This window comes from Pseudochaenichthys georgianus, chromosome 2, assembly GCF_902827115.2.
Source record: "Pseudochaenichthys georgianus chromosome 2, fPseGeo1.2, whole genome shotgun sequence".
NCBI lineage: Eukaryota > Metazoa > Chordata > Actinopteri > Perciformes > Channichthyidae > Pseudochaenichthys > Pseudochaenichthys georgianus.
Window position 1 is genome coordinate 10,297,578 of NC_047504.1, and position 26,503 is coordinate 10,324,080.

At 43.0% G+C, this 26,503-nt stretch overlaps 1 protein-coding gene across 4 annotated transcripts in view; it reads left to right on the forward strand.

Annotated features, from left to right (window-relative positions):
* LOC117460091 (fibroblast growth factor 14-like) overlaps positions 1–26,503 on the forward strand; it is a 44,682-nt gene that overhangs the window by 7,098 nt on the left and 11,081 nt on the right. For 3 of the 4 annotated variants that reach the window (XM_034101328.2, XM_034101350.1, XM_034101340.1), the window contains exons 2-3: positions 17,860–17,970; positions 21,527–21,630. In XM_034101328.2, the coding sequence (XP_033957219.1) occupies positions 17,860–17,970; positions 21,527–21,630 (215 nt within the window). Of the gene's footprint in view, positions 1–10,344; positions 10,966–17,859; positions 17,971–21,526; positions 21,631–26,503 lie in introns of those variants that run through there. The other variant, XM_034101334.1, reaches the window with a different exon arrangement.

Genomic DNA, 26,503 nt, shown 5'->3' on the forward strand with positions numbered 1-26,503 from the left:
ATGAGACGTTTGGGATCAATGTCATGTCTTTTCGTCTATTGCTTTATCATTTTAACGTATGCTATCATCTGAAATCCATTAGCAGTAGCACAACTGTTATAGATTTAATATTTTGAAAGCCCTTTTTGAAATCGCACCTGTACCTGTGAGAAGTGCTGGTCTTAGATCTGTATTGTGGCACATGTTGGATTAGATGCGGTCTTAGCCTCGCACGCTGAGGGATCCTCAAACACACCGTGCTGCTGGAGTGTTCACTTCACATTGTCCCTTTAGAGGGATTACGGAGCGGGCATACTGTACACACGGTGCCTTTAATGCAGCAACGTGGGGATTAGTCAGAGGCCTCTTCAGCGTTACTGTGAGCCTCAGAAATGTGTTAGCACTTAGAGCAGCTATGTTCACAATGTGGCCTTAATACCCTGCCTATTGTCATGCCACTATTATCTATCTGATTCACAGACTGACGGAAAAGGGACAGGTCTGCTGTATCACGTCAGATTCAAGTTAGGAAAGATAGTTTGTATTTGATTGTTGGATTTATTAGCCCTTTCGGTTTCTTTGTTTAACAGAAATCACGACTGACCACAACAAAACGTATCCAAAGTTCAGCCACCTTGTCAGTTATTCTCCTCCTTTATTCCACTGTGATGTGAAGCCTGGGGAATAACACATGCTCAGAACAATAAAGCTGAAATGAAGGCATTATTGAACTCAGACTACAGCTGATTGGAACTGCTGCCGTGTGTGAGTGGCACTGGAAAGCTTTGTTAAGACAAAGAGCTCAACAAAGTTGTATCTCTTGTTAAATGATCTACGCTCTCTGTTCCGGTTATTCCAAAGTGAGGTTGTGTTTTATTCATTTGAAGGTAGTTGAGATAGTGTTTTTAATCCTACAACTAGCAAAGACTTTCAAATGATATAATCTGTAAACCAATGGGATCAAAACCAGCTCAAGTGAACAGTCTTTTACAATGCCAAAGCATTTTGATAGAATTGCCAACACAATCAAACGGTGACCCAACGGAGACGTGACTGACTTACAGAGCAGTTCACAGTGATGTGCAGAGGCATGAGAATAAATCAGCGTCGTTAAAGGGCCAGTGAATACATCCCCGAGGAGCCACCGTGGGCTGGGAGTTGTCAATCAATCAATCAATGTTTATTTATATAGCCCAATATCACAAATGTTACATTTGTCTCAGTGGACTTCACAGTGTGTACAGAATATCAGTATGACAATACGACACCCTCTGTCCTTAGACCCTCTGTCCTCAGACCCTCTGTCCTTAGACCCTCACATCGTACAAGGAAACACTTCCGGAGAAAACCCACAGTTTAAAGGGAACATGGGAGAAACCTCAGGGAGAGCAACAGAGGAGGGATCCCTCTCCCAGGACGGACAGATGTGCAATAGATGCCGTGTGTAAATTGAAAAGATAATACATTTGCAACATAGGTAGTCCAAATATTTGGAAATGCATGTGTGTATAATAGGAAGATGAATCCACGAGGATATCCATCCAGGACCGATGATCCAGGACCACAGCCACGACTCAAGATCCAGGGCTTGCGATCCAGGACTCAGGACCACAGCAACAGGATCATCCATGTCTCCGGATCCCGGCGTATATCGACACCAAAAAGAAAGACATTTGGGGAAGCTGGGTTAATCGGAACATGAGAGTACACAGGTATAGACAGAGAGAAGGAAGAAGTAAGCCCCCCCCCCGACAGTCTAAGCCTATCAGCAAAACTAGGGGCTGAATCTAATCAGCTCTAACTATAAGCTTTATCAAAAAGGAAGGTCTTCAGCGCTCTCTTAAAAACTAATAGGGTGTCTGCCGCCCGAACACAAACTGGAAGCTGATTCCACAAATGTGGAGCTTGATAAGAAAAGGCTCTGGCTCCCATTGTACTTTTTGAGACTCTAGGAACAACCAACAACCCTGCATTCTTGGAACGCAATGCCCTAGTAGGACAGTAGGGTATAATGAGTTCTTGATGGCGCCTGCCCATTAAGGGCTTTGTAGGCGAGAAGAATAATTTAAAATTCTATCCTGTGTTCTATAGGGAGCCAGTGTAAGGCAGCCAGAACAGGAGTAATATGGTCACTTTTCCTAACTCTGGTTAGTACACGAGCTGCAGCATTTTGAATCAGCTGAAGCGACTTGACTGACTTCTTGGTACTCCCTGATAATAAGGAGTTACAATAATCCAGCCTTGAAGTAACAAATGCATGGACTAGTTTCTCTGCATCGTTTTGAGGCAAGATATGCCTGATTTTTGCAATGTTACGTAGATGGAAGTAGGCGGTCCTTGAAATTGATTTTATGTGGGCGTTAAAGGATAAATCCTGATCAAATATAACACCAAGATTCCTTACAGTCTCACTGGAGGCCAAATTAATGCCATCCATAGTTAGTATATCTTTAGATAATTTGTTTCGTAGATTCTTCGGGCCAAGTACAATAACTTCAGTTTTGGTCGTGTTTAACATCAAAAGATGTAAGGTCATCCACGTTTTTAAGTCCTTAAGGCAGTCTTGCATTTTATTTGATTGATAAATATAGTTGAGTATCATACGCATAACAATGAAAGTTTACAGAATTATTCCTTATAATATTGCCTAACGGAAGCATATATAATGTGAACAAAATAGGTCCGAGCACTGAGCCCTGTGGAACTCCATGGCTAACTTTGGTTTGCGTGGAATATTAATCATTGACACGTACAAACTGAGAGCGTTCAGATAGATAGGACCTAAACCAGCCTAAAGCAGTTCCCTGTATGCCAACTAAGTGCTCTAGTCTTTGCAATAGGATATCATGGTCGATAGTATCAAATGCAGCACTGAGATCGAGCAAAACAAGAATAGAGAAAAGTCCCTTGTCTGAGGCTCTTAGAATGTCATTTGTGACTTTAACCAGAGCTGTCTCTGTGCTATGATGTGTTCTAAAGCCAGACTGAACATCTTCAAATAAATCATTATTTTTTAAGTGATCACACAACTGTTTTGCGACTGCTTTCTCAAGACTTTTTGAGAGGAACGGAAGATTAGAAATAGGTCTATAGTTGTCTAAAACCTTAAGAAGCGGTTTTATCACTGCTACTTTGAATGATTGTGGAACATAGCCTGATAATAAAGACATATTCATAATATTTAATAAAGAAGTGCTAATTAATGGAAAAACTTCCTTCAACAGCTTAGTTGGAATTGGGTCTAACATGCACGTTGATGGTTTAGAAGAGAGAATCATTGAATTTAATTGTTCAAGGTTTATGGCTGAAAAGCATTGTAGTTTACTATCTAGTGTAATATTAGAACTTACGTTTCCGGGAGCTGTTGATAACACTATACTGGGCAAAGGCAAGAGGTCATTAATTTTGTTTCTAAGAGTAACAATTTTATCGTTAAAAAAAAAAGCACATACAATCATTACTACTGAGTGCTATGGGAATAGAAGGCTCAAGTTGTGGTTTGGCGGAGACTGGAGGAGAGCCGCTAGTGGGAGAAACCATTTAACTAAGTGCTTTCTGACCCAGTCACTGCAGAAGGGAGAGTCAATGAATTGGTATTGAGCAATGCATTATATTCCTCTGACAGTACTACCCCTCTCCAGCATCACACTCCACTAAAGTGATTGCACTTGAGTGATGGCCAGGTATAATGCAAAGTGTTTTCACATCTTATTTTTCATTGTATGTTTTTAGTTGACTATAATAACCCTCCTTCTCCGTTTTCACAATATATAGACATAGCTTATTTTCCAGCTCAGACTTTCAGCGTCTCTTTAATTCAAACTCTTTCTTGAAAGATTTCTCCCCTCAGTCTCATATCTCTCCCCCTCTCCCCCTCCTCCCGTCTTCCTCTATAGTTCTGACTTTTTATGGAAAGATCTGGAGCCATTATGTAGCCACTGACGCAGAAGTCTCCCAACTGTTATCATTTTGTGTGAAAAATGAACACTGCCTCTAACTTGATCTCCTTGTGACATTTGACTTCTCTGTGGAAATCCCCAAATGGAGCGTCAACACAACAGGCTATTGATTTTAAAATGAATGCTTCATACAGTAAGCATCCAGTGGCTTTCTTTCCACAGCTGTTCACTCTGGATAAACTGTGACTATTACTTCACACTTTAAAGTAACAACAAGAAATATAAGGACAGCACTTCCTGGGGATATCCTCGTGAAATGCGATTTCCCCTAAGGTTCACAACTGGAAGCTTTTAAAAGATAAATCCATATGTAAGGTTTAACAAAAGATACACTTTGATGTGTTTGACTAAGACCACAAGGCAAGGCAAGGCAAGGCAAGGCAAGGCAAGTTTATTTATATAGCACTTTTCAACACAAGGCAATTCAAAGTGCTTTACAAAAAACGAAAGACATTAAGAAAATGGCATTTAAAATCAGTCATTAAAAATAAAAGCTAATAAAATAAACATAAAAAGAAAAAATACATGGATAAAAGTTACAGTGCAGTCTAAGATATGAATAGTTCAATTAAAAGCAGCGACAAAAAGAAAAGTCTTCAGCCTGGATTTAAAAGTAGTCAGAGTTGCAGCGGACCTGCAGGTTTCTGGGAGTTTGTTGCAGATATTTGGAGCATAATAACTGAACGCTGCTTCTCCATGTTTAGTTCTGACTCTGGGGACAGAAAGCTGACCAGTCCCTGAAGACCTGAGAGATCTGGATGGTTCATAATTTAGCAGGAGGTCAGAAATGTATTTTGGGCCTAAACCATTCAGTGCTTTATAAACCAGCAGCAGTATTTTGAAATCTATTCTTTGACACACAGGAAGCCAGTGTAAAGACTTCAGAACAGGAGTGATGTGATCCACTTTCTTAGTGTCAGTGAGGACTCGAGCAGCGGCGTTCTGAATCAGCTGCAGCTTCCTAATAGATGTTTTAGTGAGACCTGTGAAGACACCATTGCAGTAGTCCAGTCTACTGAAGATAAAAACATGGACAAGTCTTTCCAAATCCTGCTGTGACATTAGTCTTTTAATCCTAGATATATTCTGTAGGTGATAGTAGGCTGATTTAGTAACTGTTTTAATGTGACTGTTGAAACTCAGGTCAGAGTCCATGACTACACCTAGATTTCTGGCTTTATCTGTTGTTTTGAACATTGCAGACTGAAGCTCAGCGCTAACTTTTATACGTTCTGCCTTGGCTCCAAAAACCATTACCTCAGTTTTATCTTTGTTTAATTGGAGAAAGTTCTGACACATCCAGTCATTGATGTGTTCAATGCACTTACTCAGTGTTTGAATTGGAGCATAGTCTCCTGGTGAGATTGTTACGTAAATGTGTGTGTCATCCGCATAGCTATGGTAACTTATTTGGTTGTTCTTCATTATCTGAGCCAGTGGTAGACGTTAAAGAGAAGAGGCCCCAAGATGGAGCCTTGAGGTACCCCACATGTCAAATTTGTCAACTCAGATGTGTATTTACCAATAGAAACAAAGTTGTTTCTGTCCTTTAAGTAGGATTCAAACCAATTTAGAACCTTTTCCGAAAGTCCCACCACAGCTTTATTTACCCATGTATATAATATGTTGGTCATTGAGCAGTTCCACATCTCTTCACAGTGAAATAAGCACATTTATTTACCATGTTACATTGAGGTGAACTCGGCCACAGTGAGTAGTTTTCTCCTCATATGGAAGCTAACAAACCCTTGAAGCCAGACTGAAGAAGAAATAACACATGCTTCCTCTTTACTTTCAGATATCGCTGTGTGTCAGATTACAGACTTCATGACTCTTCTCTTCTGCTACTCCTGATCAACTTGAGTCTTACTTCAAACCTCAAACACCTACTTCCATTTTGATACAGGGTTAGACAATTGGCCTCTTTAATGAGGCATATATAACTGTAACCGTAGTTGCTGGGTTACACAGGCTGGCTGATGTTCTTCACTAAGAAAGTTCAAGTTATCAAGTTAACTTTACTTCTAGGACTGACAACCTATGTTAAAAGGAACAAAAAGGAGGTCTAAAGTGATTCGCTGGTGTTTGTGAAATGCAGGATGAGAGAGGGATAGCTACAAGAGAAATATGGGAGGGGGATTGAAGACACTAGAGGCAGCAGACACACAGAGATGTAAGAAAAAAAAGAGAGAGGGGATGTTAATGAATAATTCAGCCGCTCCACTCCATCTCCTCCTCCCTGCTGAGTTGGCGATGTTACAAAGATAGACGAGGAGAGGAGAACAAGGAGATTAGCTGGGAGGTGAAAAGGAAAGGAATGGGAAGGAGAGGAGAGGAAAAAGTAGGAGTGAGGAGATAAGGAAGCAAGATGAAAGTAAAAGCTGAGTATTGGGGTGATATGAGAGAAAGGAGGAGAGGAGATGAAAGGAAGGGGAAAGAAACAAAAAGGAAAGGAGATGAGAAAGGAGACACAAGAGTTTAGAGAAAAGGAGACGAAGTGGGGCAGCTATTGTTGTTTTCTAGCTGTGTCATTATATGCATGTGTTGCATCATTTGGGCAAGTGTGTGTGCGCGTTGTGTGAGAAAGAGAAACACAAACCCATAGACAGTGCAGGGAGATGAAGTCAGAGCCGCAGTACGATGAATGTAATTGACGCCAGATGTGTGTGTGTGTGTGTGTGTGTGTGTGTGTGTGTGTGTGTGTGTGTTATCCTCTCGGCATTCGGCAGGTGTTTCTCTCGCTCCGTTCGGAGACCCGTCTGCGTCACTAATCACTCGTTGCCCTGGTAACAGTGGATTTCCCCGTGCCTCTGCTGTGAGCGAGTGTGTGGGCAGGAGTGTGAGTGTGACCTATGACTCATCCTGCTTCGTTCAGAGTGGCTATCCTCACACTCCTGCCTGGGGAACACCCACCCCCATCTGTTACCTCCCTCCCCCTCTCCCCCCCCCCCGTCCATCCCCTCTTTCTTAACTATTTCCCCCAGCCTTAAAGACGTGTTCGTCGTTTTATTCTCGTTACATCCATGTGGAGTCTACCTGTTGCACACTCGACCATTAGCATGAGCAGCCACAGCCTCTGCGATCAAAGAGCACCACCTACAGAGAAGCTGTTTTATCGACAGGCAATCCCTGGGAAAGTCTGGCTGACATTGATTCATCGCACGGTATAAATAAAGCCTAATTCTCATAGCTGCAACAAATCCCATCACATGAATCTTCTTTTTAAAGGAATAGTTGTAACGCTTGTTACATAAATCTCCTTTGGAAAGAGAACATTTCATTTCACAAAGGGTGGAAATATTACTTTATATAGTTAAAAAAAGTTAGAACACCAGTATACTTATGGAGCACACGCCCCACGTACACCTATGCCGTAGAACTCAGGCAACATACTCATGATGCTAGAACATTTCCCCCATCTTAAGAAAGAGGAAAGAAAGGGAGGTGATAGAAAACTATTGCTGCTAAAAAGTGAGCAATGATTGAGAGTCAGACCTAAACATTTCAGATGTGTGTATCTCACACTGCTGTCACTTTTATTCATGTATCTTTGCTTTTAAATTAGTGTTTTTAAATGTCATTTTATAACATTGCTTGCCTCGCCTCTACTTGCCTCGCCTATATTGTACTGAATATCATTGAGCAATGAGAAAACCACAATCAGAACCAAACAGTCATCGTCATCCTCCCACATGCAACATGTTCTCTACTTTTACTCTCTTTTACAGTAGTTTGTACCATTTTTTCCTCGTCAGCGTACTCAACACTCTTTTCTAGGTGTTTACGAATAAAAAACGTCTTGATGTCAGTGTCTTAATGATACTCTTTTAACTGGTTCATTGGGTTTATTCTCAGGATTTGGCTTTTAGAAGTAATACTGTGAATAAAAACCAACCAGAAGTCTGAAGCTGTCCTTAGTGTTCACAAAAGCATCTTGAAGACCAAAAGAACAATTACAGAGCCGTGGAAATAAATGAAGGTCAAAAGTGAGTAGTGTATAAATGCAATGCTTTTACGGAAAGCCTTTTTAAGAAGTAGTTTTGTGAAGAAAGAGGATTTGCGGAATTGTTTCCTTTTACCGCCTGTAGAGGGCGCTGCTGCCTATGTGCAGAAGCAGAGTATACGTGATAGATACAAAGTGTGTATCTGTGCGTGTGTGTTCCCTCAGGAGAGAGCTCTGGGTGTTTAATAAAAGCATTTCTTTCATATTTATGCACACTATTGCATGATTTGTGTGCGTGTTTGTTTTGGATGAGCACAGGTTTTTTTGTCGGGGATGTATGGTGAAATAATTGCATGGAAGCGGCATGGGTTATTTGATCTTTTGAAGCTAAAGAGCTGCCTTCCTCGGATGCTATAAAAAGCCGCAGAGGAGATGAATTTTAATGTAAACGAAGCTTTGATTTATTCATAACTCCTCGCATTGACTGACCTGGATAACACAGCGTACACACACTTTGCTGTGTTCCCTTTGCTGCTGCCTGGGAAGAAGAACAGTGTTAGGGCAAAGCAGTAGTTCCTCCAGTGTGATTTAAGTGTGTCAGCAACGTTGAAGACAATAACCCTGCGTTAACCTGGTAAAATAGGACAAAAGATGAATACTGATGGCGGCAGATTGCTGCTGTGTATATAGGACTCTTTGAAAATAGGCCATAAGACAATCAAGCAAGGCAAATTATGTCAGGATGAAAATAAAAAAGCTATTTAGTTCAAAAAAGATCTAACAAGCTCTCCTCCATTTAGTTATTAGCGCTTGAAGGTTATTTTATCTTGTCTGCCTTTTGATCATTATCGCTCAGTGATGTTCTCTCATTATTAATCCTGTTATCAGTGAGCTCCTATTGTTGGGCTGGTGTTCTTAGACATGCTCTGGTGCCACCTAGTGGGTATGAGGAAACACATGCATTACATTTCTGGACAAACAAACTGTGTGTGTGTGTGTCTGTGAAAAGCACAGCGTCTGAGAGGCTGTTCGCTGTCCATGGCGCTGACATATTTGGTTAGTGTTCCGGCCTCCAGCTGACATCAGGAAGCCTCAGAGAAACGTGATTATTTTTTTATTGCAAATGTTTCACCTGCTGCACTGGAGTCCCTTTTCGCATCCTTGTAACATAGACAATACTTGAAAACTAAAAGGGCTTTAATTTATTTAGAATAGTTCCAGAACCCATTAGTTACATAAGAGTAACCCACATACGTACAGTACATGCAGGCTACAGCTACTACTATAATACATTCACTGTTTACAATTAGCATTTTTGAATGTAATTAGACTTTAGCAACACATCTATTTTGGGATCAAAAGGCTAGATCCCGCCAAATGATTGTGATTATTACCATACTGAACTAATCTTTTATACAGTGAGATCTCTTTAAGGCAAAGTTAACTTTTTGAACTGACAATGATGGAAATGTTTCAGCCCTATGGGCACTTTAACGTGAGAGAGAAGTACACTTCATGCATATATCATGGGTTCCACACGGCCACCCTCTGTCTATTATTCATTATAAGGACAGATATAAATGAAAAGGTTTGGGGATTTAGTTTGATATGACTTTCCCCAGAAGAAATGTACATTTCATTTCAGCGTCCTTTTTGTCCAGCTGGGCCAAACTTGAATCAGAACAAATCTTTCCAAAAAATAATACTTTGTTTGACTTTGTCTGCTTGTTCACCTGATACTGTTTCATCAAGGAGAAAATGAGAGTGTCCTGTAACCTTACCGCAGTCACAGGAAGCCGTACACGTGTTCAGTCCACCTGCCATGCGAGGCACATCAGCCTGTCCATCACCAGCCTCTTGCATTTTTAAACTGCCAGAGGTGAAAAGCCGGCCATCAGCTGAATACAGGATAAGGTGGAAGTCGTAGTATTATTTGCAGTAGAAGTTGTAATCTTAGTGAAAGTCCTGTATTCAAATGTTTGCATATTGTTAATTTTTAGTTAAGTTTAAATTGCAAGTTCTGTTTCTAGCAAGATTTTTTATACATTTTCAATATTTTACATCGGATGAAAATCGACCACTTGATGGCAGCAACAGGTAGCAACATGATAAAAGATAGAATAGGAATTAGTAGACTTGATCATTTTAATTTTGTGACTTAAAGGGTAAGTCCACATTTTTAGAAATGCATTTAGTTAAAAGTAGCTAAAGCTTTTAAATAAATGTAGTGGAGTTCAATTACATTATATCCCTTTTTTAAATGTAGTGGAGTGAAGAAGAGTATACAATGGAAATACTCGGGTAAAGTACCTCAACATTGTAAGTACTTGAGTACATGTATTTAGTTACTTCCCACCTCTGAGAAGCCTATTGGTCTTACCCATTTGGAAACACACATCCTATCAAGCTTTCACTTTGAAAGTCAGTCCGCCCTCTTTCCGGTGATGCTCTGAGTTCCTCTCGGTAGTTTCACGCAGCTCCTGTCAGTGGAATACAAACGGGAACACAGACACGCTTTCTGAGCCATTATTCTCCTTTTTATTTATTTTTGCTCGCCTGTTGACCATGGGAACACACAGTGACAGGCGGGCTCCGGTGATGTGGGTTGCGGGAGCCGTTCAGTGACAGCTGACTGACCGGTGAAACGTGACGGACAGGTAACCGGCTGGACGTTTCAAATCAATGGCCCGGGGAATAACCACGAGAGAAAATATGCTGTAGGTGAAGTGATTATTTTGGACTTGTGGCTGAAGTATGGGGCCGTTATAGCCGGGACGCGGAGACTGGAGGTTTGCGTCTGGGTTTGTCTGCCCTCCGTCCACTCCGGTGGACACAACTGAAGAGACTGGAGTCTCGGACGGAGACGTGGCTGTTTTTGTTTCGGCGGAGACATGGCAGCAGCCATCGCCAGCGGTTTGATCCGCCAGAAGCGACAGGCGAGGGAGCAACATGCCCACCGACCGACCCCTCACCGGCGGCGGAAGAGCCCCGGTAAGAAGCCGGGGCTCTGCAACGGGAACCTGGTCGACATCTTCTCCAAAGTCCGGATATTTGGCCTGAAGAAGAGGAGGCTACGGAGACAAGGTGTGGGGGGGTAACGGGGGTGCGTGTGGAGAAACGCGCACATGCATGCACACGAAATTGAAATGCAGAAACGCACGCACGCTTATGCACTTTTACGCGCGGTCATACAAAACCACCCTTTTACGCATGCACGCGCTGGCTGGTGCACACACACGCACACACCCCAATCATGCACAAACACAGAATGACAGACTCGCCCCTCTCTGTCCTCTCTGTGGTGACACACACACACACACACACACACACACACACACACACACACACACACACACACACACACACACACACACACACACACACACACACACACACACACACACACACACACACACACACACACACACACACACACACACACACACACACACACACACACACACACACACACACACACACACACACACACACACACACACAACACACACTGTCATGTCTTGTTGTGCCCTGGTTCAGTAGTTTCCAGGTACATCCATTATTGAAGCCACAGATTAGTCTGTCTAGTCTCTCTCTCTCTCCGTCTGTCTCTGTGCATCTCTACCTCGCTCTCTCATTTTCAGCTCATCATTTAAAAAGCTCCGTCGCCTAGATCAGAATTTGCCTACTTGCACAATGTCCGAACTAGAACACGAACACAGCAAGAAAATGAAAGGACATTTGCTCCATGTGATGTAGAAGGTCTTTTTCCTTAATTGGAGGTCAAAAAGTAACATTTTCCACCTTCCAGGTCTCACTCAAATCCATGTGAACATTATTGTCCAATCAAGGGACAGATCTCACGGTGAATGCGCAGAGTATTGATTGGACGCCTCGGTGAATGCAGATTAATGAGAATGTTGTGATTGTGTGCTTTGGTGTGCGTTCAATAGCAGAGGCGATAAGTGCTTTTGTAATCAATTGATTGTGTGAGAAATCAGCAGGTGCTTTGAATACAGAGGGATGGGTGAGGGGAGGAGAGAAGGAGGCAGGAAATGACAGGACGAGGAGACGAGGAGTCATGTCGGGTTTTAGCCGGTTTCAGAGGCAAATTTGACATCCTGTCGCTTCTCTTTCTTCGTCACCTCATTTCCTTTTCTCCTTGCATTTCACCCTGCCACCTTTCGCCCTTACGCACTTTCATTTCACTTGCTCTCCTTACCTTTATGTCCTTTCACCCTTCAACATTTACCCCCCATTTCTCTTCCCTTTTGTTTTCACTGGTCTCCCCACCATATCCCTTCCTCATTACCCTTTCCTTCCTTGTTCCCTTCAGGAGGTAAAAACGGCTTCCTCTCCTCTCTGCGTCTTATCTCCATCCTTAGTTGCTCTGCTTTTTTTTATTCCTCTTGTTTTATCATCCCTCGTTTCTCCTTCTGCATCCCCCAACTTATTTTCACCCTTCTTCCCAACCCCCTTTCTCCCCTCTAACCGTCCCCCCCACCTCATCCCCTTTCCCACCTCTCTTTTCTTTTGCCTCCTCATCTTCCATGTCTTTGCTTCAGTTTCTCCACACAGTCCTTCCTCCATTGTCTTCTCGTTTCCCCTAATTGTTCACCATTTTTCATTACCTTCTTCTTTCTTCCTCCTCCTCCTCCTCCTCGGCTCACCACCTTCCTCCTCCCCATCCAATCATCCCGACACACCTTAGATCTTTTGATCCCTACTTCAAGCTTCATTTCCCCTTTTTCCTCCCAGTTTTCCTTTCCTTCTTCCCTACTTCCCTTCTTTCTCTCTTCTGTGTTCCCGGCTGTGAGAGCTGCTGGTGAAAGCTTGGCAATGTCCACAATTGCCCTGGTGTGTGTGTGTGTGTGTGTATCTCTGTGTGTGTGTGTGTGTGTGTGTGTGTGTGTGTGTGTGTGTGTGTGTGTGTGTGTGTGTGTGTGTGTGTGTGTGTGTGTGTGTGTGTGTGTGTGTGTGTGTGTGTGTGTGTGTGTGTGTGTGTGTGTGTGTGTGTGTGTGTGTGTGTGTGTGTGTGTGGTAGAGAGAGACATTTGCCAACACCCCCACTGTCTTCCAGAGGTTTTGTGAAGGAGACACGGACTCAAAATGATCTGCAGCCTTCCTTACGTGATCAGAGATGTGGTTTCATACGGCTAACATGTGCATGCTTTTATCAGCTATACTGACATGAAGCCACAATTAGATTATTATTAAACATGTAATATCAGTCTACTTCTGATATGAGGGAGGCTCCTCCTTGTCCACAGCTTGTCTCGGGGTGTTGCTTTGAGTAATTAGACGTCTGAACGGAGAGTCAACAGCACTGACGTGGGCGGATTTTCCTCAACCGTATTTAAATCCTGCAGAGAAGTCAGTCTCATTAAGAGCTGCTACCGCACCTTAACCACTTAATCAATCAGCGTCAGAGTGGAGGATTTGTGACATGATGGACAGGAAGGAGTTCCCCGCCAAATTAAAAGATAATCGCTGCCACAATATATTGGCTTCTGGTCGCTTAAAGGTCCCATGTCATGCACCTGTATCACACTCTTATAAGCCAATAGGCAGGCCGATATATTATTATTAACTAGGACTAATTTAGTAACATTTTACATTATATTTTTTAGATCAACACATAGATGGTCTATCAAGGACATAGAGAAAGACAACACACCATCAATTTAGCAGCTTCCTCTGACAATGCGTCACACACACAAGCACATAGAGATTGAAATGTCTGCGGCGAGTGGCAGGTCCACTTTAAATCATAAAACGGCAAGAAATATCACAGCTGTCAGTCGGAATACATTTCAGATAGTGCAGACTTCATATTGGGAAGAGGACACAAAAGAAGGATGCGGTTAAAGTGAGGAGGTGATGCAGTGAATTGTTATTCCATTATTGATTTAAGTGTATCAATAATTCTTTGGGTCAATTGTTTAGTCTATAAAATCCCTATTTCCGACGCCCCGAGGCGACGCATTGAATTGATTGTTAGTTGAAGTTTAAAAGGAGAACACACAACCACCATTACGTTTTCACACACAACGCTCGATACGTTCTGCACCTCTGTTTGCCTGCATGTCATTCCTGTGATCGACAGGCCCTCCCTTTCGATCGATGCATAATGAAGAGCAGGTATTGATACTAACACTCGATAGTTGACACCGGCGTCCCTCAGTATCGTATTGTTGTCAAGGCTGGAGAAGCCTCCACGGTGACATGTGTTGCAGAATTGAAAAAGGGATTGAGATAAATTGAGGTTTAGGACTTTTAATATTCATAGGGCTCGACTTTAAACACACTGCATCACTGCTGACAGACCAGAGCTGAAGTGCGTTTACTGCAGCTGAACCGTATCTGTACTTTAACAAGGAATCCAGCCTTTCAGCACCAAGTCTTTCCCTAATCACTCTGATGAGGATGAGGATGAAACGCTTGCATTCACTCAATTCTCCTCTTGGGTGTTCAGGGAGAGTGTGTGTGTGTGTGTGTGTGTGTGAGAAAGGGTCTTAAATGCATTGCTTGTAGGAGACACCCTTTGTTGATGTTTCATACCGTGTGAAACACTGTATTTAGACGCAGACGGGAGCGAATCAACAGACAATATGACATGTCAAATCAGCGGGGCCGCCTGACGGGATGCCTGATTGAATCAGATCGCATTATGATGAAAATACAGCTGTGTGTGTCTCCGTGTGTCTGTGTGTGTGTGGATGGGGGAATACCCTCCACTGGAACAGTCTGGAATCAAGAGGCTGTTGCTGTGGCAACGCGAGAATGGGAATTTCCCTAGTAACAGACAGTATGCGCGGAGATACTGGGAAGAGTGGGAACAATCACCTTGACGAATGTGTGAATGTCACTGTGGCAACGGCCGCACTCCTCCAGGTGGAAATAAGAGCGAGTGGATGTTAATGGGTGGATGGATTCATGAATAGATGATGAGCCGAGTGGATTCAGCCGGACGGTCCCCTGTGGAGAAATATAGATTTTTCATTTGTGGCAGCGGGGAGTTATGCAAACTCCAACAATGACACTATTTGAGCCGTAATTGTGCTCATAATGGGAGAAATCTATGATAAATGATACAACACAATATAAATACATCTTTTATTTGTTGGCTAAGTTTGTCTCAATAAAAGACCGTACAGTATGACCAGTTCAAGAAACTGAAACTTTGGGATTCAGACCCACACAAGGCGAATACACATTGGTAGCAAAATACATCTTATTTATGTTCTAGTCCATAAGTCTTGAAAACCAAAACTGCTTCCCTCCATATTTTGAGAAGTATAAATGTTTCTCTACAAGCCTTTGAAAAAGAAATTGCGTCGACGTGAAAATGCACATGTTGCGAGTCATCAAGACTCAAGACTAAGAGTAAGACTAAGACTAAGAGCTGCTGCCACACCTTAAAGCAGGGGGGTCAAACTCAATTTCATCGCAGGCCACATCAGCATTATGGTTGCACTCAAAGGGCCGGTTGTAACTTTAAGACGATATAAAAATACATATATAAATATATCATATATATAAAATAATGTATTATATTACATCATTGCCTCTGCATTGGATTATCATCAGATAGGATAATAACTTCATAATTAACTACGTCTGAAAGCAGAATTCTTCGGCAAATAATTGCAAGTCTCTTGCGTATGTCCCAAAATGATTTAAAAAGAAAAGCCAAATTCTGGAGAAAAAAGAAATAGAAGTGACATTTTGAAATAAAAATCTAATTCTGAGAAAAAGGAATTCTATGAAAAAATGCATATTTTTGAAGAAAAAAAGGCAAATTCTGAGAAAAAAGTCATATTTGAGATGCATTGTGGGACATGTAGTTTATGGGCAACATGCTTCTGTTGCATGTAACCGTATAATAAACATATTATATTCTTTGCAAGCTCTTGTGGGGCCACATAAAATGAAGTCGCGGGCCGAATGTGGCCCCCGGGCCTTGAGTTTGACACCCCTGCCTTAAAGAGTTGAACATCTGAGACACGAGGGACAGGAGTTCCCTGCAAAATGAAAAGATAATCACCGCCATGCAAAATTGGCTTTTGGTTGCTTGAATACAAAAATGAAATCATGCTTCCTCCACACATCAGGTGAGTCATACGGTGCCAGGGGCGGTATTCTGATGCCGCCACTGAAAAGCACCTGTCATATATCCCTATCACACGGGGTTCCAAGCCCACCGGAACACAGATCTGTAAATCCCCCAGGTCTAATACAGTAACATTACTTTTGTATAAGTTAACATGCCGTAGATGCACAGGGCGCGTTCTATAGAATGATAACACGGTACATGACTTTTCCAGCAGCTTCCTCTGACAATGCGTCACACAAACGAGCACAGAGAGAATGTTTCTGATTTCAGCCTGGCTGCAGCGAGTGACAGGTCAACTTTGAGATAATAAAACGGCTAGACATATCACAGCTGTCAGTCGGAATAACGTTTACACGATGAAAGAACTGTGCTGTAGGGTATTTGCAGCAAGAAGGGGAAGGTGGGCAAGAACAATGCCACGTTGGTTCAGTCAATTCATTGTTTTTCAATTGGCCTGGGAGCATCAGTTTAAGTGAATGTCAGACAATCTACAGATTCATTCATGTGCACGAAGTAGTAGATTTGCGATGTGTTTCTGTACCCTTTCAAGAGGTGTCTTTCTAATCTAACTGAGATGTATTACTGGCTGCAACATGCTGTAGAAAGTCGTGGGCTGGGGGCTTTTTTCAGTTTGAGTGCTTGTTGCAAGCTTCACGCCTCTTCCCCCCGTCTCTCCTGCTGCACAAGATGGATCCTTCACGAAGAAGAAGGAAAACACCCCTGCCTCTTTCTCACACTCTCTCTTCTCACAAAGTGGGTCAGTCTCGGCTTCTTCTTTCTGTCTCTGTGCGTTAGGATACACCTTCGCCCGTTCACTCTCTCACACATGTTCAAAGGGGATTCCCAATCTGCTAAGCCCGCAGCCACCAAGACAAATAATGGGTGTGGTCCAATGGGAAGGGCCATATGTAATCAGTGTGCTAACGACAGCCAAATTAGAGACCAGAAAATGGGGGGGAGCCTTCTTGTCCCTTGAACACTATTACATCATTTGAGGTTTTTCTATCCTTCATCAGTCCCTCTCCATCTTTATCCAGCGACCCAGTCAGTCTGTGTCCCTCCGCTCCTTCCCATCACCGTGTAGTTTAATCATTTTCTTTAACGTCAGTCATTTTCTATTTGATGAACCGTGAGAGGCCGTTTAATCAGAGCAAATGGATTAGCCAAGAGCACTGCCCTCACTGACTAATAATTACAATATGAAACAAAAGAGAGTTTCGTGTGTTTGCAAAATAAAATCTGTGTCGTTTGAAAGTAACAGTCGATAGAGGGTTAAGGTTTTAGATAAAGGGATACAGGTAGGGAGAAACCAGCATGATTTAATGAAGGGAATCTTACCCATGAGGCAAATTATCTTCCCGTAGATAAAGAGTAAACGGAACGTGTTTGATGCAAAACCATTACGAAGCTGCATCACAGGTTCATTCAAGTGGAACAATGACCACCAAGGAAGGATTAGTCTAAGAATCCTGTAATGGATTGGATGTGCCTGACTGGTCTCTGCGCAGGAAATCCCCCAGGATGCATCAGGTCGCATGTGGTCACAAATGTCGTGTGTCTCAAATGTGTCCCACAGGATGAATATGTAGATAAATCATTCTGTTGAAGCTGACAAAAAGCATTTTCCTGATTCTAAGATCTTCTCCACTTCTTCTCCGTGTGTGTGTGTGTGTGTGTGTGTGTGTGTGTGTGTGTGTGTGTGTGTGTGTGTGTGTGTGTGTGTGTGTGTGTGTGTGTGTGTGTGTGTGTGTGTGTGTGTGTGTGTGTGTGTGTGTGTGTGTGTGTGTGTGTGTGTGTGTGTGTGTGTGTGTGTGTGTGTGTGTGTGTGTGTGTGTGTGTGTGTGTGTGTGTGTGTGTGTGTGCAGAACCACAGCTGAAGGGCATAGTGACCAGGTTGTTCTGCAGGCAGGGCTTCTATCTACAGATGGGCCTGGATGGAAGTATGGATGGGACCAAAGACGACAGCACCAACACCTGTAAGTGGACACACACACACACACACACACACACACACACACACACACACACACACACACACACACACACACACACACACACACACACACACACACACACACACACACACGGGGGGATTGTATACACATGACTGCAAACATATGAATAGTTGGTGAAAGTGCATTTTGTCGAGGCAAACTGCACGACATGTTGGGCGATCATTTATCCACTCAGAATATCTGCGGTAACGAACTGTGTGTGCAACCACTTCTAACATGTGTGACTTCTCTTGACACTGCACGAACGTAAGGCGGTGCAACAAATCCTTTAATATTTAAGACTGAAGTGAACGAGCTTCAAAACTCAAATGTCATCAAGGCAACAGAAAAAAAGCCGCGACAGAGAGGCTCCTTCAAGGGCAAACAGTTATTCAGAGATGGCCGCCTCGTCATTTGATTTAATGAACGTCTGAGAGCGCTTCTTCAATCTTCTCGCTACAGCGAGCCCGGCAGGACAGATCCAATTAACCCTAATTATTGTAGCGTTAATGAAAAGCTTAAAGTAGGGTCAACACATTGCCCCTCTGCAGCATCTGACATTCACGCATATTGAGCTGAATGAGCCACGGCTGTTGGTATCGATTGAAACTCGCAGTGTATGCAGTCATAAAGAGACACTGATGGAGCTTGTTATCTTCTTGTTGTGTGTTTTCACCAACAAGCAAGTGGCTGCTCAGAAGACGTTGTTTGACCTCTGCACCCGGCACTGCCCTCGGGGAGTGGTTACAGGTGGATGGCTTATTGATGACTGGCTATCTTCTGATGTGCGAGGCTGAGGGAAAACCAAAACGCTGATCAGTAATCACTCCATTGGCTGAGCTGGCGTCTCAATGTCCCACTTGTTTACTATTATTTCATTATTTGTTGGCAACCGTCTCCACATCAAATGTTGGCGATGGGCTTCCTTTAGACTTCTGCCACAGCATGGCGTGTCGATCAAATATCATTTTACTGCCGCTCACACTTGTTGCCAAGCGCCATTTCCCATTTGTTTTCCTGCCTGAGCCGTGTTCAGTGACATTTCCTGCTGCCTTTAAAAGCAGGGCGGTTGCCATCTCTAATCAGATGGGTGCATATCTTTATGATAATGACGCCGGTGCACGAGCGTGATATTTATCCAGGGTGATTACTCGCAGGTGTACGTTTCAATTCCTTCCTCGTTGCTTGTTCCAGACCATTTCTGTATGTAACCTTGATTAATGGCGGCTGTAATATCCCACGTGTAATCAGCCCTTGATTGGAAGAAAAACAAGCGCGTCCATTTCACGGCCTTCATTTCAGGTCATTGGCATGTTAGGATTTTATAATATCAATTACACAGATAAATTAAGTCTGTTTAACTTTGTTTAACTTATTAAAATTAACATCTTTACTGAAAGGTGGGGTAGGTAAGTTTCAGAAACCGGCTCGAGATACACTTTTTGTTATATTCCATGGAATGCTCTTAACATCCCGATAGCAATGAATATCTGAAGTGCTTTGACAACAAATCCATAAAAAAAATTCCGGCCCGGAACGGATTGGATGGCCTCCCTGCCTGTCAGCCTTCCATCGGGGCACAAACTTATCTCGTGCCCTCATTGGTCATGTGCGCATTCGTGTGTGTTGGGGGAGGGGCACTGTGAGGAAGTGGTAGATTTTCTCCGGTTGTGTATTTTCAAATTCTAGCGATCTCGAGCCGGTTTCTCAAACTTACCTACCCCACCTTTAAATTCAGTCAGACGGCAACAAATCAGACAAAGAAATATGTTTAACTGTACAAGTATGCAGTAAATAAGCATGTTATAATTATAATTAAACAAAATCATGTACATTTGCAAAATAAACACCCAAACTGTTGTCAAGTATACATCAGAGTGTTTTAGAAAAGACACATTTTATAAATATTTTGAGCAGCACTAACAAAACCCCACTCATCTCCATTGTATAGGGGTGACGCAGGAACGAGACAGATATTCCAAAAGCCGGTTGAATCCCCTCATCCGTCAGCACTTACTCAAAATGCAACGGTTCAGCTTTTACCAGGCATCACACTCACAACATGAAACAATTAACTTTAGCCACAGGCTGCAACCACCGAGTGAAAAAAATAGCACCATGAATAATGAATGAAAACACCCCTTAAATGCTTTGGAAACCAGCGTCGGTTTTAAACGCTGTGGCATGTGGCTCAGGACAGAGAAACGTGTTTTAATGGATTCAGATTCAACCCGTCCTCAGTCCACACGTTTATCAGAGATGCTTCGTGTCCTTGTTGGATGCTGCCGTATTTAATAAAGAGGAAACTGGTCAAATTACGTTGGGAAATGTGTTCATTTTCTTGAAACATTATGTCTGAGTTTTCCTCCGAATTGTGTACCCACATCCTAAATGGTGGCAGAATACAACTTGAATTTATTTGGACTTTGTTTCGACTGTTTGTGCTTCCAGCGGGATAACCAATAAGTCTGAAATGACACGAAAGAAGTCAAAAAGTCTTTGACCTCAGAAGAAATATTTAAGAATATTTTCAAAAACCTTGAAATGTCAAAATATTGGCCCAATTTTCACAATGGAAATATAAGAGTAGCAACTCCCCAACACCTTGCAAGCTGAAAAGGTTTATTAATGATATTGGAGTTTGCTCATTTGTCTATTGAATGTTAATCTATTGATCCGATTCCAAATGTATTTAAAAACAACAGTCTCTACTTCAGAGACGTCAGCTTTGGTAATCCCTTAAACTCACTGAAGAGCTGACAATCATGGCTTCAAAATGCTTTTAAAAAGTATTTAATATCTCATGAGTACAACCAATTAAAAAGATACACGACAGTAATGGGTTGCAGGAGGTGAGCAGAAACACCCGTGACACGATCACTGTCCTTTCGGATATCTGCCCGAGGCTATAAGGGCATGTTCTGCCGTGTGGTCCTTTACCGTCTTCTTCAAATAACACCGACCCCCTGGCGCTGAGAGCACTGTGACTCGAGAAAAGGCTGATATTAAAATGTTATGAAGAAATGACGGCAAAGATATATAATGCACAACGGAGCTGATGCAGGAACATTTTCCTGTTCTTCCCCGTTAATAACCCATGTTACGGTTTCAGGGATTTGTTTTCCAAGAATATGTATTTTTTAATACTTGGACGAATAATGCATGTATTTATTTTTACATTTTCTTTTTACATATAACCTGAATGTTAAACTATACACTTTGAGACAGAGTATCACGACACACGATGTATATTAAGGAGAATTCATATTTTTAAAGAAGGTCTGAATTTTCAATCAGTGTTCTGCAGGCCTCCGAGTTTAAAAGCCCCGCAGTGAGCCCATCGAGGCCGAGATGCGTCTTCACCTCACTCTGAACTGACTGAGCAGCAGACCGGCTGACATCTGAGTCCTCAGAGCACCGGGGGAAGAAGAGGAGGAGGAGGAGGAGGAGGAGGAGGAGGAGGAGGAGGAGGAGGAGGAGGAGGAGGAGGAGGAGGAAAAGAAACATGTTAACTCAGTGTCTCTGTTTCTGTCCTCAGCTCTGTTTAACTTAATTCCTGTGGGTCTGAGAGTCGTGGCCATCCAATCAGTGAAGACCAGCCTCTACATCGCCATGAACGGAGAGGGTCACCTATACTCATCGGTGAGCACACACACACACACACGCACGCACACACGCGCGCGCACGCACGCACACACGCGCGCGCACGCACGCACGCACGCACGCACACGCACGCACACACACACCCCTGTATCTTTTCAGCGCATCATTCTTATTGGTCCTTTTTTTTGGGTGAGCTTTAAAGCTTCTTTCTGGAAAATGATGGGGATTAATTTCAAATGGTGTGTTGCTCATCCAGGTCCCGAGTGTTTGGTTTTAATCTGCCGTAATTCTTTCCAGGAGACAAATGGATGAACCAGACAAATCTCTTGGTCGTTTATAAGACCTTCCTTTATCCACTGGATACGGACAAAACAATGGCTAACGTTGATTCATGAAGGCACGTCTTTTAAACTATGATAAAAGATGTGAGATCATGGTTTTCTTTGTACCTGTCTTTGCTAAAAGTAGTCTTATAAGAAGACATAGTCTGAAGGATTTAAATTGTTTTACTAATCTATTGGAAAACAGTGTTCCCATAGCCCAAGGTGACCTCTACAAAAAGCTGGGTTTCTCCATACAGTCCAAACTGAATATCATAGAGGACTAATATTTCATTTTAAAGATGCAGAAACCATTTAAGTAAAAAAAAGCAACTATCAAAGAAAGGTCTTGTACAAGATACCTTTGCATCGGAGCATTGGAGCTTGGTTAACTCCACATACTCTCTTTAAGCTGCTCAGAAGAACACTTGGGTGCTTTTAGTTCATCGCTGTACAGACGCTCACATCGTCGGGTTTGCCTGCAGAGCCTCTTGCACGCTGAAGTTAAAACGGATCAAAAACAGATACATCTCCTGACTCTAAATTATACAATATGTAGCTCAGATTTAGGCTTACATTTAAAGGGGGATTGAAGCATGCTTGATACAATAAAAGCTTTATTCATGTCGGAGGACTTTGAAGGTTTGCGTGAAAGAAGATCGGAGACAGGTGCATTAGTAAGAGAGAGAGATAATAAAGATGCTGCTGTTAGTGGATGCTATAATGAGAACACTTTCACTGTATGGACATTAAGCATTTTAGAAGCTAAATCAACCCCTATAAAACAACACCGAATAAGGGACGTGTGCAACACATTGGAGATGTATTAGAGGTGGGGTGAGATGAGGGAAGGAGGCGCGGCCGCCAGAAGAATATGAATAATTTCCATACTGACTCTTCACACTCTTCTCCCTGACATCCTCCCTCCTTCCTTCACTTCTTGTTTTGGGGGAGGAGATGACAGGAGCCAGAGAGAGGGCGAAAGGAGGTGAAGCAAGGCAGGGAGAAAGGATGGGGTGAGGAAGGATACGAGGCGAGGAGATAAAAGGAGGGAAATGAAAGGGAGAGGTGACAAGGAGAAAAGTGAGGCCAGGACAAATCATGAAAGAAAGAAGGAGACGGGAGAAGAAAGGATAGAGTTAAGAAAGGATAGAGTTAAGAAAGGAAGCGAAGAAGAAATAGCACACAGACAATGAGAGGAAGAAGATTTACAGCAGGACAAAAAGGTCGCACACAGAGGACAAAAAAGATGGAGAGGCAGGACAAAAATGTAAGACTAAAGGAAGGAGGAGAAAGGTTATGGACAGAGGGTGGACCTGAAGTCGGAGAGAAAGGATGTAGACAGAGGAGGAAGAGGATGTAGACAGAGGGAGGAAGAGGATGTAGACAGAGGGGGAAGAGGATGTAGACAGAGGAGGAAGAGGATGTCGACAGAGGAGGAAGAGGATGTAGACAGAGGAGGAAGAGGATGTAGATAGAGGGGGAAGAGGATGTAGACAGAGGAGGAAGAGGATGTAGACAGAGGGGGAAGAGGATGTAGACAGAGGAGGAAGAGGATTTAGACAGAGGGGGAAGAGGATGTAGACAGAGGGGGAAGAGGATGTAGACAGAGGAGGAAGAGGATTTAGACAGAGGAGGAAGATGATGTAGACAGAGGAGGAAGAGGATGTAGACAGAGGGGGAAGAGGATGTAGACAGAGGAGGACGAGGATGTAGACAGAGGGGGAAGAGGATGTTGACAGAGGGGCGAAACAACGAATAGGACGGAGGGAAGCGGTGTCAGGCTGAGGAGGAAGAAGATGGGAGAGTAAGAAGGCTGTTGTAGACAAAGGGATGAGGAAGGAGGCTTCTGGAGAAGAAAGCTCTGTGCTGCTCTGCTGTCTCTGAAAGTCACAGATGCATGAGGGCTTCCTGTAAATAATTGAAGAGGGGGAGTCCCCCCCTACACACACACACACACACACACACACACACACACACACACACACACACACACACACACACACACACACACACACACACACACACACACACACACACACACACACTAGAAATCCCCTTTGAAAGCTGTGTAGAGGGGAAGTGAGAATGTGTGACTGATGTACAGGAACATATAAGAACTCCACGGAGAAGGTGCAATTCACCCTGATGTCGACTCTGATTGGCTGTAGCAAAAGGTCCCGGCAGGTGTGTTGTGTTACTGTGTGGTTGGTTTGCTCCAGGTCTTATCCGCAGGGTCTCCTTTATGTATGCGTGTAATTGTCCTCACCGAGCGTCTTGTGTTTCATTATCTTTCATCCTGCCCGGTTACTTATTGCACCGGTGTCAGGAAGTCGATACAAATCACATTCTAGTTCCCGTGCCTTCAGCTTAACGACGTGCCCTTGTCAGAGGTCTTTTCGAGTTTCATGCTCGAGCTGAGTTTCGCCTCGGAAGAATTCTTTATTAATAAAAAATTGACATTCCAGGAGCAAACACGCATCGTCGAGTGAGAAGACTTAAAGCGCACAAGTGCGACTGCATTGCAATCACTATACTCAGAACATGGTGTACGGATACAGCGTGCATGCACAGGGCTTTAATACTTGTATTTAATTAACACTTTTCTGCCGGCTTCTATTTCTGTCGGAAATGGAATATATGCATTTCTCTGAATATTTTGTTCGTACACGACAACATACATTTTTAATATGTTCATAATATCTATCAAGAAATGTTTTAATATGATTGTGACACCAATGTCTATCTATATTTCTGTAATCTCCTTGTGCCGTGCATACTCGCTTGTTCTTAAATATACGCCTCGCTGCTCTCAATGAGGTTCTTTATCCTCTTATTGCAAATTGTTAATGATATGCTGCAAACTTAGTTATACATGATGGGACTGTCTCATTAATCCCACATCCCAAGCATCTGTCAGTGTGTGTTTGTACGGGCGCGCGTGTGTGTGTGTGTGTGTGTGGGTTTAGGGTGTGTGTGTGCATGCGACTAACAGATGGCACTGTGTGCAATGAACTGCTACGTGATAATTATGGAGCATGCTGGGGAAAGTGTGGAAAGAAGTGCTGATGAGTTTTGGACTGTGTGTGTGTGTGTGTGTGTGTGTGTGTGTGTGTGTGTGTGTGTGTGTGTGTGTGTGTGTGTGTGTGTGTGTGTGTGTGTGTGTGTGTGTGTGTGTGTGTGTGTGTGTGTGTGTGTGTGTGTGTGTGTGTGTGTGTGTGTGTGTGTGTGTGTGTGTGTGTGTGTGTGTGTGTGTGTGTGTGTGTGTGTGTCAGGATGTCTGCTGGGAGGTGAAAGAGGAAATCGACTTTGACACTATAACTGCTACTCCTACTTTTATTATCATCTATTACTACTTCTTTTTGAATAGCGTGAGAAAGTTTTACGAGCAAGAAACTATGAATATTCTATCAGGACATTCTATCAACGTAAATGATAGGTATAAGCTCTCCGCTTTTAGTCCAGGTATGTCACGGAAACAACTAGAAGTCAGACAGTAAATAGCCTGCAGTCGTCCCTCTGAAAGGAGGTGAGAAGACGTATCACTTAAACAAAGAAAAGGAGACTACCAGAATAGTTGAATATCACACACATTTTGTTTATATGACACCTTTACATATCTTGTGTTATCCGACCTCGCAGTATACATGTCTTTTGGTTGAGAAATGGCTAAAACAAATTGTTAAAATAGCTGCTGCTGTCAGAAAACTAATCGTAACCAATCATTTCAGCTCGCGTTACCCACAACAACGTTAAAGACAAAGGCAGAGACCTTGCTTTCGTATATCCTGGATTCGTCCTTCCTTTTCCGTTTCACCTCCTTTACTCATATTTCTCTTCTCTCCTCCTGAGCCGCAGCATGTTTCCTTAGAGCAGGATGTTTTCCACAAACATGAGTGTGTGCGCCGTAAGTTGTGTGTGTGTGTCAGTGTGTGTGTCAGTGTGTGTAGGCGTATACTTCCATTCAGTCAGTACTGCACTCAGACAGTGAGTGCCCTGTGATGTCTACATCCACAGAGATGTGAAGGTAGACGAGTGGCAGAGAGAATACATGTGAGTCATGACACACACACACACACACACACACACACACACACACACACACACACACACACACACACACACACACACACACACACACACACACACACACACACACACACACACACACACACACACACACACATTTTAACTACAATGAAATGATGATGTTTGACAGCCATTACTGGTGTGTGTGTGTGTGTGTGTGTGTGTGTGTGTGTGTGTGTGTGTGTGTGTGTGTGTGTGTGTGTGTGTGTGTGTGTGTGTGTGTGTGTGTGTGTGTGTGTGTGTGTGTGTGTGTGTCCTTCCTCTAATGACTCACACTTTTGTTTAACGGGGCTTCATTATGCTTATGGGGTTATCCCTGTCCTGTAGTGTGTTGTGTTCTGTAGGTGTGTGTGCATGTACATGGTCTCCAAAGGCTTCTCTGCCACAGACCCAATATGAAATCGACCCTTAGAGAAACTTCACATCCCCTTAATGCATACATGAAGACTTTCAACACTGGCCCCAGCATGATGTTCGTTCTATTAACAAGCTGCTGCAACAAT